The sequence below is a fragment of the Ranitomeya variabilis genome, chromosome 4 (genome assembly GCF_051348905.1).
Source record: "Ranitomeya variabilis isolate aRanVar5 chromosome 4, aRanVar5.hap1, whole genome shotgun sequence".
Classification (NCBI taxonomy): Eukaryota; Metazoa; Chordata; class Amphibia; order Anura; family Dendrobatidae; genus Ranitomeya; species Ranitomeya variabilis.
Window position 1 is genome coordinate 95010938 of NC_135235.1, and position 21524 is coordinate 95032461.

At 45.8% G+C, this 21524-nt stretch overlaps 1 protein-coding gene across 6 annotated transcripts in view; it reads right to left on the reverse strand.

Moving 5' to 3' along the window:
- PANK1 (pantothenate kinase 1) overlaps nt 1–9364 on the reverse strand; it is a 59303-nt gene extending 49939 nt beyond the window's left edge. For 2 of the 6 annotated variants that reach the window (XM_077258934.1, XM_077258936.1), the window contains exon 1: nt 8813–9171. In XM_077258934.1, the coding sequence (XP_077115049.1) occupies nt 8813–9026 (214 nt within the window). In that variant the 5' untranslated portion in view covers nt 9027–9171. Of the gene's footprint in view, nt 1–3215; nt 3443–8812 lie in introns of those variants that run through there. The other 4 variants (XM_077258935.1, XM_077258939.1, XM_077258938.1 and 1 more) reach the window with 4 other exon arrangements.
- Between the last annotated feature and the right edge of the window lie 12160 nt (nt 9365–21524).

Here is a 21524-nt window from a genome sequence, read left to right on the forward strand (position 1 = left end):
AAGTCGATTAAAGGGAATCTGTCACCTACTTTTTCGTATATAAGCTGTGGCCACTGCCATTAGGGGCTTATCTACAGCATTCTGCAATGCTGTAGATAAGCCCCCCCTGTTAGACTATACTCACCTGGGGGGGGCGGTCCGGTGCGATTGGCATCGCGGTCGTCATCGCATGAAGATGGGAGGCGCCGGACCGCCCCCCAGAATGCTGTAGATAAGCCCCTGATGGCGGTGGCCGAAGCTTATATACGAAAAAGTAGGTGACAGATTCCCTTTAAAAAAATGCTTGAAAGACTTTTCCTATTCTTTTCTATGGTGAAGCCACTTTTACTTGTCATATAAATTGGTGTATTGAGCTCCCCACCTCCCTGCCTTTTGGCTTGGTAAAAAGAAAAAAATGCATGTTTTCTTCTTTCCTTATGAAATCCACTCCAAACAATTCATGTCCAACCAGAAGTCTGAAAAAAAAAAAAAAAATCTACAAAGCCATTTCAGAAAATGAAAAACTCTTCAAAGAATTTCATGAAGTCTTTACACTTGAAAAACTTGTTTTTAACCAACTTAAAAAAAAAAAATCCTATCTGCACAGCACATAGCCTATGGGTGCTTTCACATAGCGTTCAGGCACCTGTTCGTCTCCCCTCACAAAACGGGATTCGGCATATGTGCCGATGGGGCTATAGACTATAATGGTGCTGACAGAGCGAATGTGCGCCGTCGTGCATTATTTTCGGCTGTATACGACAACTGGAGGGGACACTCAGACACAGTCTAGTACATCTGGGTTTTTCGTCTCCAGTAGGCGTATACGTCCGAAAATTATGCACGGCGGAGAGCACGTTTCCTCTGTCAGTAACATTACAGTCTATGGTCCCGTCGGTGCATACGTTTGAATCAAGCTTTGAGGGGGTTTGGACGCAAGCCCTAAAGGAGACATTGAGCGGGTGCCTGAACACAATGTGAGAGCATCCTAGGCCACATGTTCAGAATTTGGCGAGTTTTTACCTCAGTATCTGTAAGCCAAAATGAGGTGAGGAACAATCAGAGGGAAAGTATCATAGAAAAACATCACCACTTCTGTATTTATCACCTGCTACTGGTTTTGTCTTACAAATACTGAGGTAAAATCCTGACCAAATACTGAACGTGTGAACGTGGCCTAAATATTCAATATCCTTCCAGATGGGAAATAAAGTGACATTTCATTTTAGTGAATTTCCTAAAGCAGACAACCCTTTTATTGATTGTATGATAGTGATGAGACAAACAAACTTACTGGGAGCGCCCCGGGCCTATTTGCCCTATACCCTTTGTCCTCACCCCATACAAATGTAGATATGTTGTGCATTGTGTAACCTTTAGTTACCTCAATAAAAAAAAAAAACACAAGCTGCGAAAGTAATTGCATCTTCTTAATCCTTTTAACAATGCTAAACAAGTCAACAGGACATGACGACCTACAGTCTCCTACCTATACTGCGCTACCATCCCGACCAAACCAGAAAAACTTGGTGCTCCAGTAGGCGCCTCGCGTGCCTCCCACCCATAGGCCAAGGACAGCAACAACTTCTGCCATGACAATTCTGGATATCAGACCATGTCCACAAGGGGGGAAACAGACAATCCTTTTCAGAATCCACAAGTATAACAAGCATTCTTGCTTTGAAATTGTGAAATAATTCAGCACGGATTTCACTACTTAATATAGAAATGGCGGATAAAATGCAGAACAGAAATTAACATGCCAATCTGCATAGTATTCCAGCTCATGGATGAGATTTCTTCTAATCTCATGTTTCCATCTCAAGTAAATGTTACCTTTGTCACACATAAGATCATTTCTGAAGCCATAGCATTATAGGACATTATGATGCCGTCAGTTTGGGTCAGTACATCCTCATCAGGTCGGGACGCTCCACCATAATACAGATGCAAAAAATGCTCTCATATTGCACAAGTGTGAAACTAAACCTAGAGGGGTATTATCGTTCCCCACCCCGATATATTAGGTAATTGTGCTCCACTCTCTTCCCTAATACAATATCATAAAAAAAATCAAGAGAGCAGCAGTGATGTGATCACAATCGGAGATCGCCAATACTGTATAGATCACCATTTCTGGAGACCTATAGTTTGCTTAAGGGGCACTTATTTATTATGCTTTGCTTATATAGCGCTATCATATTCCGTAGCGCTTTACAGACATAATCAGCACTGTCCCCATTGGTGCTCACAATCTAGATTCCCTATCGGTATGTGGACGGAAACCGGAGAATCTGGAGGAAACCCACAGAAACACGGGGAGAACATACAAACTCCTTGCAGATGTTGTCCTTGGTGGGATTTAAACCCAGGACCCCAGCGCTGCAAGGCTGCAGTGCTATCCACTGAGCCACCCTGCTGCCCAATATAGACATAGAATACTGTATGGCGGCAAGGAAAATGCTGACTTCCCTACAACTTCTTCTTTACACTGAGACATATTAGGAAATTGCACAAAATGCAATTCCTGAATCCCAAGTCAGGACTACCCATCCGAGAGTTCTGCCTATGCCGAGAGTGTGCCACAAGGCACAGAGGCAAACTTACTGCAAACCTACTTCTCCCACACATGATGCCAGGGGCACAAACTGCCCAGAAGAAGCGCTTATCCCCATGACAACTCTTCCTGTATGAGTTATATAGGATATCACAATCCACACAGCATTCCTGACAATCGCACTGTTCTGTGTCCCTGATGAGTTTCAAATTCCTTTAAGAACACCAAAAAAAAAAAGAATTAAAAAGTAAGGAGCCTAACTGCAGAAAATGGGCTCAAATAAAACAACCCTTATGTGCCAGTGCTGGAGGAGAAGCAGGTAAATAATGGATATGTACTATCACATTGCCTTTAGTTACACTACTAAATGTGAGGAATTTGGGGGAAAAAATTATCAATCCATTTACGATCCATAAATAGGTGCAAGTTGAGTAACAGAAGTATCCTACCAGCTACATACATCTATTTAAGGATCTTAAAGGGATTGCTATTTCTAACCGCTTTTCTTACTTGTACTGGAGACCTTTTGGCACTGTAATTCATAGGCACATCTATGCCATAGTGCGACTTTTAGGGAGATGTCGCACAGCTCATCAGGCGCACCTATGACGTGCATCATTCAGTATCACAGCCACATCTGGGCTCAGGGGTCTCCGCCCCCCGCCATTCTCATACTTACAATGTTTCTTTTCGTCAAGAAGCTTCATTATCAGGCAGTGGGGGGCACAGAGTCAGTAAGCAGCAGTCCTGTCACTCCGCCGCTCGCAGCTCCGCATCCCCGCACAGTCTCGTCTGGATTTACTAGGAACAAGGTCACATATTTCGTTGCTGCACATAAATTGCGAAATGTCTCCTGTTGGACCGAGCGCCCGGGATCCAGCATGCAATCACAATAGCCATGCTTCCCGCCTCCTGATTGGATGATCGCAGACCGGCCCTCCGTGGTATCAGTGGGTGTGTTTGCGATTCCGCTCTCGTGATTGGCTGAGCGGAGCAGGCATTTAACTCGGCATTGATTTGAAGCCGTCTACTGACTGCGGTCTCACCAATCCCCCGCAGCCAGCGCCTGGTGCCAGCCCTGCAGGGGGCGATGCCGGAGACCCACATCATGCCCGTCATGTCTGCACAGAGCCTGATGTCATGGGGATGGGAGAGCCGGCAGCCTCAGCCATTGCTAGGATGAGATCAGATACGACCGGTAACCGCTGTAGGGAAGCAGAACTGGGGTATGCATGTATCCTCCTGCCACGGAAAATCCTCCTGCCACGGAAAATCCTCATCAGACATGTGAATGGGATGGTACCTGCAGCATTGGGTGGATTTCTGCAAAATCAGCATGTCAAGCATGGAGACCCTGCTGTGGAATTGCATGGCATGTGCAGAGATGGCCCCATGGCCCACAGCTCTCAGGCTATGTGCACACGTTGCGGATTTGGCTGCGGATCCGCAGCAGTTTTCCATCCGGTTTACAGTACCATGTAAACCTATGGAAAACAAAATCCGCAGTGCACGTGCTGCGGAAAATTCCACGCGGAAACGCTAAGGTTTATTTTCCGCAGCATGTCAATTCTTTGTGCGGATTCCGCAGCGTTTTACACCTGCTCCTCAATAGGAATCTGCAGGTGTTAAAACGCAGGTGAAATTTGCACAAAAAATGCTGGAAATCCGCAGGTAAAACGCAGTGCGTTTTACCTGCGGATTTTTCAAAAACTGAGCAGAAAAATCCACACAAAAATCCGCAACGTGGGCACATACCTTCAAAGGGCCCACTCTGCCCAGTCGTCAATTGGTGACACCTGCAATAACACGTCACTGCATGGATGAAGAGCACAGAAGCCGAGTCTGCGTCGCACAGCGCCAGTGTCGACTGGGTAAGGGCCCAGTCAGGCTACTATATCACACCGAGGTCAGTCTGCAATGCACGGACTGGCCGCAACTCTCCTGACCCGAGTGTGAGAGCTGCATAGACAAATATCCAGCCGTCACCGGCCAGTCCATGCACTGCACACCAATCTCGTTCGATTTATACAGCCGGGCGCCTGACTGCGCCCCTACACCACGTTCACACGTTCAGTAGTTGACATCAGTATTTATAAGCCAAAACCAGGAGTGGGTGATAAATGCCAGAAGTGGTGCATATGTTTCTATTATACTTTTCCTCTGATTGCTCCACTCCTGGTTTTGGCTTACAGATACTGAGGTAAAAAACTGACCAGATACTGAGGTAAAAAACTGACCAAATACTGACCGTGTGAACGTGGCCTAATAGAGATGCTAGCACCCGAGCTAATGTGGTCAAACCTAGCTCCGATCACAGCAGTGAAGCGTTTAGATGCTGCTGTTAATTTACTAAAAGAAAAACATATTTGGTGTCATCACGTGCGTAAATGTACTAATGAAATAAATGATGATAATGTATGCAATCTGTAAAGCGCTGCGGAATATGTTAGCGCTATATAAAAATACAGATTATTATTATTATTATTACTATTATTAAAGACATAAGAACCCAAAAAAAGGTAGAGGTAAAAAGTCAAAACTATCAACCAAAAGACGAGAAAAACTAAAATCACAGAGAGGCCTCCATAAGTATGGAAACATAAACCGCATGTAAGAGCGCAAGATTCCTGCTCTTGTCAATCCATCGTAATGAAGCTTGCGGAAATCCAGCCCCATTTATGCAGATCTACTGCATGTAAACCTACAACCGCCCCAATTACAGGGAATCGGCCCCAAGGTTTTTGCCACCTAATCTCAGGTCATAGTATTAAAATATAAGAAACAAAACCACTTGAGGATGGAGAGAAACCAAATGACAAAATATAAGGAGACCACTTGCACAGAGATAGTAATGAAGGGTATAGTGACTAAATAACATAATAATAAGGAAAATATTTCCACACAGCCAATTATATGTGAAAAATGTAAAAAACATCATAAACATTAACATGATAAAGTAGGCATAAAGAGAAAGGAAGTGGAAAAAGAATTATATACACTGATCAAAAAAATAAAGGGAACCTGTCACCTGAATTTGGCGGGACCGGTTTTCGGTCCGATGGGCGGTGTTTTCGGGTGTTTGATTGACCCTTTCCTTACCCGCTGGCTGCATGCTGGCCGCAATATTGGCTTGAAGTTCATTCTCTGTCCTCCGTAGTACACGCCTGCGCAAGGCAATCTTGCCTTGCGCACGCGCAGTATGCTTTGCCCACCTGCAGGCAAAGCCGAAAAGCATTAGTGCGCATGCGCCGGCGCACTATGTCCCGGAACACAGCAAAATACTTCCGGGACATAGTGCGCATGCGCCGGCGCACTATGCGGCCAGCATGCAGCCAGCGGGTAAGGAAAGGGTGAATCAAACACCCGAAAACACCGCCCATCGGACCGAAAACCGGTCCTGCCAAATTCAGGTGACCGGTTCCCTTTAAACAACAGAATATAACTCCAAGTAAATCAAACTTCTGTGAAATCAAACTGTCCATTTATGAAGTAACACTGCTTGATAATCAATTTCACATGCTGTTGAAATAGACAACAGATGGAAATTATTGGCAATTATGAAGACAACCTCAATAAAGGAGTGGTTCTGCAGGTGGGGACCACAGACCACATCCCAGTACCAATGGTTGTGCTTTCACACTCGTGGTAGCATGAGACGGACTCTACAACCCACACAAGTGGCTCAGGTAGTGCAGCTCATCCAGGATGGCACATCAATGCGAGCTGTGGCAAGAATGTTTGCTGTGTCTGTCAGCATAGTGTCCAGAGGCTGGAGGCGCTACCAGGAGACGTGGAGGGGGCCTTAGGAGGGTAACAACCCAGCAGCAGGACCACTACCTCAGCCTTTGTGCAAGGAGGAACAGAAGGAGCACTGCCAGAGCCCTGCAAAATGACCTCCAGCAGGCCACAAATGTGCATGTCTGCACAAATGGTTAGAAACCGACTCCATGAGGATGGTCTGAGTGCCCGACGTCCACAGATGGGGGTTGTGCTCACAGCCCAACACCGTGCAGGACCCTTGGCATTTGCCACAGAACACCAGGATTGGCAAATTCATCACTGGCGCCCTGTGCTCTTCACAGATGAAAGCAGGTTCACACTGAGCACACGTGACAGCCGTGACAGAGTCTGGAGAACGATCTGCTGCCTGCAACATCCTTCAGAATGACCAGTTTGGCAGTGGGTCAGTAATGTTGTGGGGTGGCATTTCTTTGGAGGGCTGCACAGCCATTAGGTACCGAGATGAGATCCTCAGACCCCTTGTGAGACCATATGCTGGTGCGGTTGGCCCTGGGTTCCTCCTAATGCAGGACAATGCCAGACCTCATGTGGCTGGAGTGTGTCAGCAGTTCCTGCAAGATGAAGGCATTGAAGCTATGGACTGGCCCGCCCATTCCCCAGACCTGAATCCGACTGAACACATCTGGGACATCATGTCTCGCACCATCCACCAACGTCAAGTTGCACCACAGACTGTCCAGGAGTTGGCAGATGCTTTAGTCCAGGTCTGGGAGGAGATCCCTCAGGAGACCATCCGCCGCCTCATCAGGAGCATGCCCAGGCATTGTAGGTAGGTCACACAGGCACGTGGAGGCCACACACACTACTGAGCGTCATTTCCTTGTCTTGAGGCATTTCCACTGAAGTTGGATCAGCCTATAACTTCATTTTCCACTTTGATTTTGAGCATCATTCCAACTCCAGATTTTTAGGTTTTATTGTTCTCAACACATTCCACTATGTAATCAATAAAGATGTACAACTGGAATATTTCATTCAGTGATATCTAAGGTGTCGGATTTTAGTGTTCCCTTTATTTTTTTGAGCAGTGTACATACGTTTCGCCTAGTGGCTTTCTCATGGAGTATGAGAAAGCTACTAGGCGAAACGTACGTTGGAGTCATGGGAGCCACAGGGTACTGACTACTGGGATATATAATTCTTTGTCACTTCCTTTCTCTTTATGCCTACTTTATCATGTTAATGTTTATGATGGTTTTTACATTTTTCACATATAATTGGCTGTGTGGAAATATTTTCCTTATTATTATGTTATTTAGTCACTATACCCTTCATTACTATCTCTGTGCAAGTGGTCTCCTTATATTTTGCCATTTGGTTTCCCTCCATCCTCAAGTGGTTTTAACTGTTTCTTATATGTTAACATTATGACGTAATAAAATTACATTTTTATATATATTTCTTTGATTTGGTTTATTCACAGTTTTGGAGTAGGTATATACTGTAAATTTTGCTTTAGTGACTATCCATACTTGTGCAGTAATTACTGGTAATTTTTCACCTCTGTTGTTGTTTCACGTAGTCTCAGGGCAGCATGATGTAGGGGCAGAGAACCTGATTCCAGCGATGTGCCACTTACTGGGCTTCTAAGTTTAGTTTTGACAAAATCACTGTTTTATCTGCAGATGATCACTAGAGGACTAGCAAACCTGTTTCCATGTAGTCCTCCATATTCATGAGCTCTGTAAAACCCCACTCCTGCCACTGATTGGCAGCTGTGCGTGTACACTGTGCATAGGCAGAAAGTTGCCATTCAGATGTGTGGGCAAGGATATACAGAGCTCAGCATTTAGAGAACTGGTAGATCTGCAGTAGATAATCAAAATTGCAGCAAGAAGCCCAGTAAGTGACACATCACTGGAATCAGGGTCTCTGTCCCTACATCATGCTGCTCAGAGTTCCTTTACTGACAGCTCTACTTCTTCATAAATGCCACCCAAAAAGTTGTGTTTGTGCCAAGCACTAGATGTATTGTGTTTTCGCTGTGTGCCTCTCTGGTGCTGAGTGCAGGAATCCCCCCGGTACATAATATGGGGGGATATGTGGCCTCCATGACTTTCCCTGAGGAGGGAGAAGTTTCCAGCACTCAGTGAGCCCCATACTTATATCCTGGGTACTAGTTGGGGAAGTTTAGTATTTTTTCAGTGGGGAAGGGGGAGTTATTCATCTCAAATTACCCCTATGTCCCAACTGCAGCTAGTCACTGTAGTGAAGCCATTGGGGGTCCATAGCCCCCTATCCATGTGTCTCCCCAGTAGTGATCCCTCATGACAGTTGCTGGGAGCCATCATTTTGGCACCATAGCTGTAGCTCTCGTCAGCACCATCATTGGGTCCTCAGCCCAAACATCACGACCTGCTACCAGGGCTCATGAGCCGGATCCTGAGTGATCGCTCACACACATCGCCCGACCAATCGTTACATCTGCTGGACAATGAATGCCCGGGAGCAGAGGACCCCACTGCCGCCACTTACGGGGTCTGCTCTTCCTGCCCGAGTCCAGCCTTCTCCGGATCCTGCTCTTCTTGGCCGGGGAGCCTTGGTGCAGGGGATCTGGGGGAGATCGCTGGTGCCCGGCTCCATGCTCGCTGCTCTCTCCGTTACTGAGCAGTGAGGGGGCGCCCGGTGGATGGAATCCGTTCTGTATGTGCGGAGCGGAGGCCGCTGCAGGCTGCGCATGATCTCCCATCACTGCGAGGAGAAGCCCGGGAGGGGGCGGCACCGAGAGCGCTGGCAGCGGCCGCCCCGCCTCTGCTCTCCGCGGCACCTTCCGCTAAGAATCCGACGCTGGACGGTGTGTGTCCGGTGACCGCGGAGGGGGCATGTCCCCTGGTCTCAGTGCCCGAATGTACCCGCCAGTGCGGCAGCGAGGAGTGACGTCATGGCCCGCCTCCTCCTGACAGGGGGGGAGGGCAGTCAGTCAGTCACTGGCGGGACCGGGAGCAGGGAGTGCGGCCGGCAGTGTGCTGCTGTACCGGGGGTGCCAGGACCGATTATACCACTACACCGGGGCGTAGGGACCGATCACTACAGAGGGGTGTAAGGACCGGTCATACCAGTACCGAGGGGTGTAAGGACCGATCATACCAGTACAGAGGGGTGTAAGGACCGATCATACCAGTACCGAGGGGTGTAAGGACCGATCATACCACTACAGACGGGTGTAAGGACCAATTATACCACTACAGACGGGTGTAAGGACCGATTATACCACTACACCGGGGCGTAGGGACCGATCATACCACTACAGAGGGGTGTAAGGACCGATCATACCAGTACCGAGGGGTGTAAGGACCGATCATACCAGTACCGAGGGGTGTAAGGACCGATCATACCAGTACCGAGGGGTGTAAGGACCGATCATACCAGTACCGAGGGGTGTAAGGACCGATCATACCAGTACTGAGGGGTGTAAGGACCGATTATACCACTACAGAGGGGTGTAAGGACCAATTCTACCACTACAGACGGGTGTAAGGACCGATTATACCACTACAGACGGGAGTAAGGACCGATTATACCACTGCATAGGGGAGTAAGGACCGATTATATCACTACAGAGGGGTGTAAAGACTGATTATACCACTACAAAGGGGTGCGAGGACCAATTATACCACCACAGAGGGGAGTAAGGACCGATTATACCACTACAGAGGGGTGTAAGGACCGATTATACCACTACAGAGGGGAGTAGGGACCGATTATACCACTACAGACGGGTGTAAGGACCGATTATACCACTACAGAGGGGTGTAAGGACCGATTATACCACTACAGACGGGTGTAAGGACCGATTATACCACTACAGAGGGGTGTAAGGACCGATTATACCACTACAGAGGGGAGTAAGGACCGATTATACCATTACAGAGAGGTGTAAGAGACGATTATACCACTACAGAGGGGTGCAGGGACTGATTATACCACTGCAAGAGGGGTGTAAGGACCCATTATACCATTACATCAGGGTATAAGGATCGATTGTATAATTACACTGCGGACAAGGACCAATTATGTCATTATACCAGGGTATAAGGACCAATTATCTAATTACACTAGGGTATGGGGACAGATTATTTCATTACATTTGGGTATAGGGATCGATTATATAATTATACCGGAGACAGATTATTAAATTTCACCAGGGTATAGGGATTGACACTTATTGTCCCGGGGTATAGGGACTGGGACCAGCACTGATTGTACAGAGGTTGAGATGCCTACAGGATCGGCACTGATTACACTAATATAGGGACCAGCCCTTATCATGCTGGGTTATAGGCACACAGGACCGCAACTAATTATATCGAGGTATAGGGACTAGCACTGAAAATACCGGGGAATAGGCACATGGGACTGGCACTGATCATATCGGGGCATAGGGCTGACACTGATTATACCAGAGTACTGGCACATGGGACCGGGACATGATTACACTGTGGCACAGGCACATGGGACTGGCACTCATTATACCACGGTATAGGAATACAGGACGGCACTATTATATTGGGGTATAGTTATACAGGATCGCCACTGAATTATTAGGGTATATGCACATTGCACTGGCACTGATTATATTATATCAGGGTATAGGGGTGGCACTGATTATACTGTGGTATAGGCACATGGGATATAGCTATACAGGACCAGCAGTCATTATATTGGGGTATAGCACTGCAGCCTTGGGGTCCTGGGATCAAATCCCATGAAGGACAACATCTGCAAGGAGTTTGTATGTTCTACCCGTTTGCGTGAGTTTTCTTCGGTTCTCCGGTTTCCTCCACACTCCAAAGACATACTGAGAGGGAATCTAGATTGTGAGCCCCATCGGGGACAGCGATGATGTCTGTAAAGCGCTGTGGAATTAATGGTGCTATGTGAGTAAAATAAATACATCGGCCTGGTGCTGATTACCGTATAGTGGGGTACAGGCACACGGCACTGCACTGATTATAGTGGGGTACAGGCACACGGCACTGCACTGATTATAGTGGGGTACAGGCACGCGGCACTGCACTGATTATAGTGGGGTACAGGCACGCGGCACTGCACTGATTATAGTGGGGTACAGGCACGCGGCACTGCACTGATTATAGTGGGGTACAGGCACACGGCACTGCACTGATTATAGTGGGGTACAGGCACACGGCACTGCACTGATTATAGTGGGGTACAGGCACACGGCACTGCACTGATTATAGTGGGTGTCTGAGAGGATGATGTTGGTGAGATCGGTGATCCGGGGCCACAAATGACTTCTATATTTGCAAGGACTTGTGCACACGGAGGTTCACATTGCACTGTTCTATAGCCAAACTGGTTCAGAGACAAATACAGTTGAACTTAAAGGGGTGGTCCGAAGGCAAATCATTTTTCTATATCTTTTTAGTCCCATAATCTAAGCTATTTTCTAATATATCTGCTTTAAAAATTCCCTATCGTATTTTTTTCTCTACTTCCTATCTGACGATGATTAGTTGGGGTATCCCCACGTGCATGCTGGGATACACGAAGCGTCTTCAGAGTAAGGTACAGAGGCTGCGGTCACTGTCACAGCCCCTGCCCCTTCCCTAATACAAAGCGTCACCATTGACGCACGTTTCAGTGGCGGTGCTGTTCCTACTCTGTACCTGAGTGTCTCCCCCAGCGCCCTGTACGATGAGCGCAGCGTGCCGTCTGCTTAGCTGAATAGTAATAAGCTGGCAGCAGAGCGGTGCAGGAGGACTAGCACTGCCCCCGCGAATACCAGTGATGTCATCTGCGGGGGGCAGCCATAGTTCACCAGCATGCACTGTGGATACTCAAACGAATCTTCATCAGGCAGGAAGTACAGAAAAAAAACAAAATCAGATGTAGTTAGGGAATTTTTAAAGCAAGTATTAGAACATAGCTTACATTATGGGACTAAATAGATAAGAAAAAATAGTCTCACTTCGGATCACCCCTTTAACTAAATTCGTGGTGCTGAAAATTAATATGATGCTGAAATTTGCTGATTGGCTCGAATTGTCAAGAGCCAGCGGAGGTTGTAATCACTTATGACATCTTTCTTGGAGGAGGCTGCTTTCACACATCAGTTTTTGGATATCAGTCGCAATACGTTAAATGTTGAAAAAAACGGATCCATCGCAGATTGTGAAAAACTGATGTAACGGATCCGTTTTTTCACCGGATCCGACTAGCTGATCCAGCTAATTGTATCCTAAAAAAATCGGAGCATGCTCAGTTAAAAAAAATGGAATCCTTTTTTCGACGGACACAAAAAACGTTACTTTGTCTGTTTCCTCCGGCCGCCGGATAAACAATTTTTGATGGATCCGGCGAATGGCTGATGAAACGTGAGGCCATCCATCTTAATCCATCGCTAATACAAGTCTATGAGAAAAAATGGATCCAGCGGCAACATTCGCCGGATCGATTTTTTTCAAAATTTGTCGAATTGTAACTGATGGCAAAAAACTGATGTGTGAAAGTAGCCTTATTGAAAAATGTCATCTTTGTTATTTCAACATCATTATTGCATTGTTAGTAGCTCGCCTATTACATCATATGTTTAGTATATTGAGCCTTCAGTAGTCTGTGACCTCACTGTGACCAATCAGAAAACACCAACTCAGCTCCTGTGACGTAATCCTAATTACAGTTGCATCACCTAAATGATCTCTGTATATATTTCTTACCTTAGTTTCTTTGCATATTGACATGTTTCTATGTGTTTTGTCAGATATGCCTCGTTCTTGCAATGAACAAATCGGATAGTTTTTTTTACACGTTCGGAGAAGTCATTTTTGCGTCATACCATGACTGCCATGATAAGGAAAGCCTACAACCTGTAATTTGTCTGCAGAATAGATTAGGACAAGAGTTGGGCTCCACACATATGCTGCAATGGACGTGCATCATATCTTACCCTGTGGTTACATGAGAAGAGGCAATCTATACTTCATTTGAAGGATCCGGCGCCATAGGCTTCCATTCTAGCAAATGACGGACGGCGACGGATCCGTTGCTGTCTGTTTTTTTTGATGGACACAAAAAACATTAACCCCTTCACCCCCAAGGGTGGTTTGCACGTTAATGACCGGGCCAATTTTTACAATTCTGACCACTGTCCCTTTATGAGATTATAACTCTGGAACGCTTCAACGGATCTTGGTGATTCTGACACTGTTTTCTCGTGACATATTGTACTTCATGATAGTGGTAAAATTTCTTCGATATAACTTGCGTTTATTTGTGAAAAAAACGAATATTTGGCGAAAATTTTGAAAATTTCGCAATTTTCCAACTTTGAATTTTTATGCCCTTAAATCACAGACATATGTCACGCAAAATACTTAATAAGTAACATTTCCCACATGTCTACTTTACATCAGCACAATTTTGGAACCAAAATTTTTTTTTGTGACGGAGTTATAAGGGTTAAAAGTTGACCAGCAATTTCTCATTTTTACAACACCATTTTTTTTTAGGGACCACATCTCATTTGAAGTCATTTTGAGGGGTCTATATATTAGAAAATACCCAAGTGTGACACCATTCTAAAAACTGCACCCCTCAAGGTGCTCAAAACCACTTTCAAGAAGTTCATTAACCCTTCAGGTGTTTAACAGGAATTTTTGGAATGTTTAAATAAAAATAAACATTTAACTTTTTTTTCACACAAAATTTATTTCAGCTCCAATTTGTTTTATTTTACCAAGGGTAACAGGAGAAAATAGACCCCAAAATTTGTTGTACAATTTGTCCTGAGTACGCTGATACCCCATATGTGGGTGTAAACCATTGTTTGGGCGCAGGGCAGAGCTCGGAAGGGAAGGAGCGCCATTTGACTTTTCAATGCAAAATTGACTGGAATTGAGATGGGACGCCATGTTGCATTTGGAGAGCCCCTGATGTGCCTAAACATTGAAACCCCCCACAAGTGACACCATTTTGGAAAGTAGACCCCCTAAGGAACTTATCTAGATGTGTGTTGAGCACTTTGACCCAACAAGTGCTTCACAGAAGTTTATAATGCAGAGCCGTAAAAATAAAAAATCATATTTTTTCACAAAAATGATCTTTTCACCCCCATTTTGTTATTTCCCCAAGGGTAAGAGAAGAAATTAGACCACAAAAGTTGTTGTGCAATTTGTCCTGAGTACGACGTACCCCATATGTGGGGGGTAAACCACTGTTTGGGCGCATAGCAGAGCTCGGAAGGGAAGGAGCGCTATTTTACTTTTCAATGCAAAATTGACTGGAATTAAGATGGGATGCCATGTTGCGTTTGGAGAGCCCCTGATGTGCCTAAACATTAAAAACCCCCACAAATGACACCATTTTGGAAAGTAGACCCCCTAAGGAACTTATCTAGATGTGTTTTGAGAGCTTTGAACCCCCAAGTGTTTCACTACAGTTTATAACGCAGAGCCGTGAAAATAAAAATTATTTTTTTTTCCACAAAAATGATTTTTTAGCCCCCAGTTTTGTATTTTCACAAGGGTATCAGGATAAATTGGACCCCAAACGTTGTTGTACAATTTGTCCTGAGTACGCTGATACCCCATATGTGGGGGGGAACCACTGTTTGGGCGCATGACAGAGCTCGGAAGGGAAGGAGCGCCATTTGGAATGCAGACTTAAATGGATTGGTCTGCAGGCGTCACGTTGCATTTGCAGAGCCCCTGATGTACCCAAACAGTACAAACCCCCCACAAGTGACCCCATATCGGAAACTAGACCCCCCAAGGAACTTATCTAGATGTGTTGTGAGAACTTTGAACCCCCAAGTGTTTCACTACAGTTTATAACGCAGAGCCGTGAAAATAAAAATTCTTTTTTTTTTCACAAAAATGATTTTTTAGCCCCCAGTTTTGTATTTTCACAAGGGTATCAGGATAAATTGGACCCCAAAAGTTGTTGTCCAATTTGTCCTGAGTACGCTGATACCCCATATGTGGGGGGGAACCACTGTTTGGGCGCATGACAGAGCTCGGAAGGGAAGGAGCGCCATTTGGAATGCAGACTTAAATGGATTGGTCTGCAGGCGTCACGTTGCATTTGCAGAGCCCCTGATGTACCCAAACAGTACAAACCCCCCACAAGTGACCCCATATCGGAAACTAGACCCCCCAAGGAACTTATCTAGATGTGTTGTGAGAACTTTGAACCCCCAAGTGTTTCACTACAGTTTACAACGCAGAGCCGTGAAAATAAAAAATCTTTATTTTCCCACAAAACTTATTTTTTGGCCCCCAGTTTTGTATTTTCCCAAGGGTAGCAGGAGAAATTGGACCCCAAAAGATGATGTCCAATTTGTCCTGAGTACGCTGATACCCCATATGTTGGGGTAAACCCCTGTTTGGGCACACGGGAGAGCTCTGAAGGGAAGGAGCACTGTTTTCCTTTTTCAACGCAGAATTGGCTGGAATTCAGATCGGATGCCATGTCCCGTTTGGAGAGCCCCTGATGTGCCTAAACAGTGGAAACCCCCCAATTATAACTGAAACCCTAATCCAAACACACCCCTTACCCTAATCCCAACAGTAACCCTAACCACTCCTCTAACCCAGACACACCCAACCCTATTCCCAACCGTAAATGTAATCCAAACCCTAACCCTATCTTTAGCCCCAACCCTAACTGTAGCCCCAACCCTAGCCCCAACCCTAGCCCTAACCCTAGCAATAACCCTAGCCCTATCACTAGCCCTAACACTAGCCGTAACACTAGCCCTAACCCTAGCCCTAACCCTAGGCCCAACCCTAGCCCTAACCCTAACCCTAGCCCCAACCCTAGCCCTAACCCTAGCCCCAACCCTAGCCCTAACCCTAGCCCTAACCCTTGCCCTAACCCTAACCCTAGCCCTAACTCTAGTCCTAACTCTAGCCCTAACCCTAACCCTAATGGGAAAATGGAAATAAATACATTTTTTTATTTTTTTATTTTTCCCTAACTAAGGGGGTGATGAAGGGGGGTTTGATTTACTTTTATAGCGGGTTTTTTAGCGGATTTTTATGATTGGCAGCCGTCACACACTGAAAGACGCTTTTCATTGCAAAAAATATTTTTTGCGTTACCACATTTTGAGAGCTGTAATTTTTCCATATTTGAGTCCACAGAGTCATGTGAGATCTTGCTTTTTGCGGGACGAGTTGACGTTTTTATTGGTAACATTTTCGGACACGTGACATTTTTTGATCGCTTTTTATTCCGATTTTTGTGAGGCAGAGTGATCAAAAACCAGCTATTCATGAATTTCTTTTGGGGGAGGCGTTTATACCGTTCCGCGTTTGGTAAAATTGATAAAGCAGTTTTATTCGTCGGGTCAGTACGATTACAGCGATATCTCATTTATATCATTTTTTTATGTTTTGGCGCTTTTATACGATAAAAACTATTTTATAGAAAAAATAATTATTTTGGTATTGCTTTATTCTCAGGACTATAACTTTTTTATTTTTTTGCTGATGATGCTGGATGGCAGCTCGTTTTTTGCGGGACAAGATGACGTTTTCAGCGGTACCATGGTTATTTATATCCGTCTTTTTGATCGCGTGTTATTCCACTTTTTGTTCGGCGGTATGATAATAAAGCGTTGTTTTTTGCCCCGTTTTTTTTTTTTTTTCTTACGGTGTTTACTGAAGGGGTTAACTAGTGGGGCAGTTTTATAGGTTGGGTCGTTACGGACGCGGCGATACTAAATATATGTACTTTTATTGTTTTTTTTATTTTATTTAGCTAAAGAAATGTATTTATGGGAATAATATATATATATTTTTCTTTATTTAGGATATTTTATTTTTTTTTACACACATGTGGGGAATTTTTTTTTTACTTTTTACATCTCCTCCCTCATTTTGGTCTATCGGCCTAAATGACCTCTGCGCTTTGCAAATGACTTTCGACTAACCTCTGCACTAATCCGTACCTCCCACTCCCGACTCCAAGACTTCTCCCGTGCTGCGCCAATCCTCTGGAATGCTCTACCTCAAGATATTAGGACCATCCACAATTTGCATAGTTTTAGGTGCTCGCTCAAAACACATTTGTTCAGAGAGGCCTACCACGTTCACTAATCAAAGTCATTTTATGTTTGTGTGTGTGTGTAGCCCATTCACTATCTCCATCTATCCCCCACCACCTGAAGATGGCTGGACCATCATTGTAAATACATCATTGTAAATACACACCTGTACTTTGTATCTCCCCCACCTCATTGTAGATTGTAAGCTCTCACGAGCAGGGTCGTCTTACTTTGTTTTAATTATTGTATTGTTAACGTTGTTACTTATGAGTGTTTTGTTTGAAACTGTTAAACTGTAAAGCGCTGCGGAATATGTTGGCGCTATATAAATAAAGATTATTATTATTTTTGGAAGAATCCAAGACAAATTGGGGTTATTCCTCCTGGTCGGTGGACAGGAAAGACGTGGAAAGCGCTACCACCTTAATGTTCCTGTCAGTTGTCCACTTGAGAATTGAAAATACCCTCTCTGGGTCCATCTTCAAACCAGTGTACATGAAGATACATCCTCGAGGCGATGAGAATCCCGGAAGCAGGTCTATGGAACATTCGCCTAGACTGTGTGAAATGTCTGTAAAGCGCTGCGGAATATAATGGCGCTATATATGGAGCGCCCCCAAGGGATAGGGGTACTCGGTACCGGGTCTTTCGGTTCTCAAGGGGGATGTCACGTTGGCTGACCCAGTCCGTGGCCCTCGGGGGGTCCGTTGTAATAGGGAAAGGTCTTTAAAGGGGAAATGTTCGTGACACCACCTGTGGTATTCAGTCAGGGTGATCGACGCTGCTTTAAGGGGTCTGCTGGGGTGATGTTATGGCAGCTAGATGGTATACCTTCCCACAGGTGAAGTGTATCCCCAGGGCATCCCAGTGTGTGGATGGTGTGAGGCGCAGTGAAGAACGAGGACACAAGGTTGCAGTCTCTTTACCTTTACTGATGGCTTCAGCATCCACAGTCCAGAGCACAGATCACAGGGCAGGCAGTGTCCGGCTGGTTTGGAGGCAAATCCAGAGTCCCCTTATCCAGGTGGAAATCAGTAGCCTTCCTCTAGCGCCTTGGTGTTGTAGTACCTTATTGCTGAGCCTCTCATAAGGTCCTCACAGATGTTGTAGATGTTATTGATGTTATCTCTCTCTCTGTCCCCCAGATGGATAGGTAAACCCGTATGACCGGTGGCTTGAGGCTTTTTACAGGGACTCTATCATGCCCCGGCCTCTCGTGGGTGCCAGTGTTGTGAATTCTGCTTTTGGGCTCCCTCCGGTGGTTGTAGGTGGTAATGCAGTTGTCCCTGAGTTGCAGTTCTGGTCAGGTGTATCTGCTGATTGCAGTTCTGACTGGGGTATTTAGGCGTGCAGGATTCATTAGTCCTTGCCAGTTGTCAATTGTTGTTGGGAGGTGTTGGACCTCTGCCTGGTTCCTCCTGCCTTTCTGCCAAATCAGCAAAGATAAGTGTCTGGTTTTGTTTCTGTGGCACACATGCTGTGTGCTTCATAATTCAGTGCTATTCTTTTGTGTTTTCTTGTCCAGCTTAGATTGTGTCAGTATTTTCTCAGTCTTGCTGGATTCTCTGGGGTTGCAGATATTCACTCCACGTCTTTAGTTAGATTGTGGAATTTTTTGTATTATCTGCTGTGGATATTTTTTGAAGGGTTTTAATACTGACCGCCTAGTATTCTGTCCTATCCTTTCCTATTTAGCTAGAGTGGCCTCTTTTGCTAAATCTTGTTTTCTGCTTGCGCGTGTCTTTTCTTCTCCTACTCACAGTCAATATTTGTGGGGGCTGCCTATCCTTTGGGGTTCTGCTCTGAGGCAAGGTAGTATTCCTATTTCCATCTATAGGGGTATTTAGTCCTCCGGCTGTGTCGAGGTGTCTAGGGTTTGTTAGGCACACCCCACGGCTACTTCTAGTTGCGGTGATAGTTCAGGATCTGCGGTCAGTACAGTTTCCACCCACTCCAGAGAAAGTTTCATGCGGCTCCAAGGTCACCGGATCATAACAGCCAGCTTGCCTCCTGGGTATGGGGCGGATCAGTAACGTGAAATTAGCTGTCCTGCCGGTCTCTGGAGCAAGGCATAAAGGACTGTTGCTCCCTCGGGGTTCCGGCTACCGGGATCCTGCGCCTCAGAAGGAGGCAGCCTGTGCAGGGCAGAACTCCTTCTGGTATCCACTCCTTTGCTATGGCTTCTTTTCACCCTCTCTACAATACAGTTCTCCTTGGTGTCCGTTCTTAGGAACTGCCGCACTTAGGGCAGGCTGTTGTGATTCGGTTCGTGGGCTCCCCCGGTGGTCTCTTGTGGTACTGGTGTCCTGCAAGCTTTGCCTTCTCAGTTCACCTGTTCCTATCAGGATGTGGGAGTATCCTATTTAACCTTGCTCCTCAGTCATTCTAATGCTGGCCATCAATGTATCCAGAGTGATTCTGTTGCATGTTCCTGCTCCCAGTTTTCTGCTCAGCTAAGTTGGACACTTTAGTCCTTAAGTCTATTTTTGTATGTTTTGTCCAGTTTGCACTTATGTGAATCTCTGCAGCTGGAAGCTCTTGTTGGGCTGAAATTACCACTCCAGTGGCATGAGTTGTCACATGAGTTAAGGTAATTTCAGGATGGTGTTTTGAAGGGTTTTGCAGCTGACCGCGAAGTCCTCTGTTGTATCTTTCTGCTATTTAGTTAGCGGGCTTCTCTGTGCTAAATCTGCTTTCATACTACGTGTGTCTTTTCATCTGCTCTCACCGTTATTATATGTGGGGGGCTGCTATCTCCTGTGGGGACATTCTCTGGAGGCAAGCCAGGACTGTGTTTTCTTCTACCAGGGGTAGTTAGTTCTCCGGCTGGCGCGCGGCATCTAGAGACAACGCAGGAATGCCCCCTGGCTACTTCTAGTGTGGTGTGTAGGTTTAGCATCGCGGTCAGCTCTAGTTTCCATCACCCGAGAGCTTGTCCGTTTATTCTATGCTTCTGATGTTTCCTTGCCATTGGAAACCATAACAGCAGGCGCAGCTCCGTGACCCTCTGTCTAGGCCTCTGACAGGCTCCCACCCCTGTCAGGGACCAACTACCTGAGCGGAGCTCAGACAGCAACTGCCTAACTTCCTCTCCAGGCCACCAGTTTTACCTAAGTGTGAAGAGTGCCCTAATAAATAGGAGCATAGCTCCCCCTGGTGGACTGGAGTATGAAATGTGTTGTATGTTTGTGATACCTGGTAAAGAGATCTCCTTCATTGCCTCCAAACGTAACATCACTCCTCCCTAGAGGAGAATGATATTACTGCAACGACCATGACCCTGGGGCGCTGCACTTAAGCAAAGTATAATAAATAAACAAATAAAGATAACAGCTTCGCTTCCCTTCTAACGAAGACATCAGCGCATGAGTAGTCCACGGATGGCTGACCTGGCAGAGAAGATGGCGACATCGATGGCCAGACACCGATGGAGACACCTCTCGTGATTCAACTATCCCCAGCGAAACGTATCACTGGATCTCCAGTCCAGAACGGGCTCATGAGTTCGTAGCTATTGAAGACTCAAGAGAAGTGGATAAATTAGACCAGACAGCACATAGAAGTCGATCTTCTCTATATGCAATATTCCTATCTGAAGTTTTACTTATTCAGTAACCACTTCAACGACTTTAGATTGGGCTGTTCCCTTCACTGATGACACCATCAAAGGACTCTGGTGGCAATGCACGGGAATTTGATACCAATCTAACAAGGCTTGTTGCAAGAAATTTCCCACCAAATCGGAGTCAAGGTAGGCCATCTCAATGAATCAGGAGCCTCCACATGATACAGATACACTCAAAGGTAAAGGGGTAATACTCTCGCGTAAGGTAGCCTTTCCCACAGGTCCTAGACTTTCGAGTTTTTTAGACTTCTCAGGACAAAAATTAACGAAAATATTCCACGCTACTGCAGAAGTAGCACAGTCCCTTGGCCCGACGGTGTTCTAGCTGCTGCTCAGGAAGCCTAATATGATCCACCTGCATGGGTTCAGAGAAGACGGATTTCTCAGAAAGCTAGGGAACAAGCGGTCTCTAAAAGGACGGAGCCAGACTCAACGGTTTCCTCTCACATGTTACCTTTCTGGTCTGCTCCTGGAACCTGAGGTCAATCTGGATTTCCAGGGAAATTAGGTTGTCTAGAGTAGCAGCGATGTCTCGACCAACCAATTCGTCC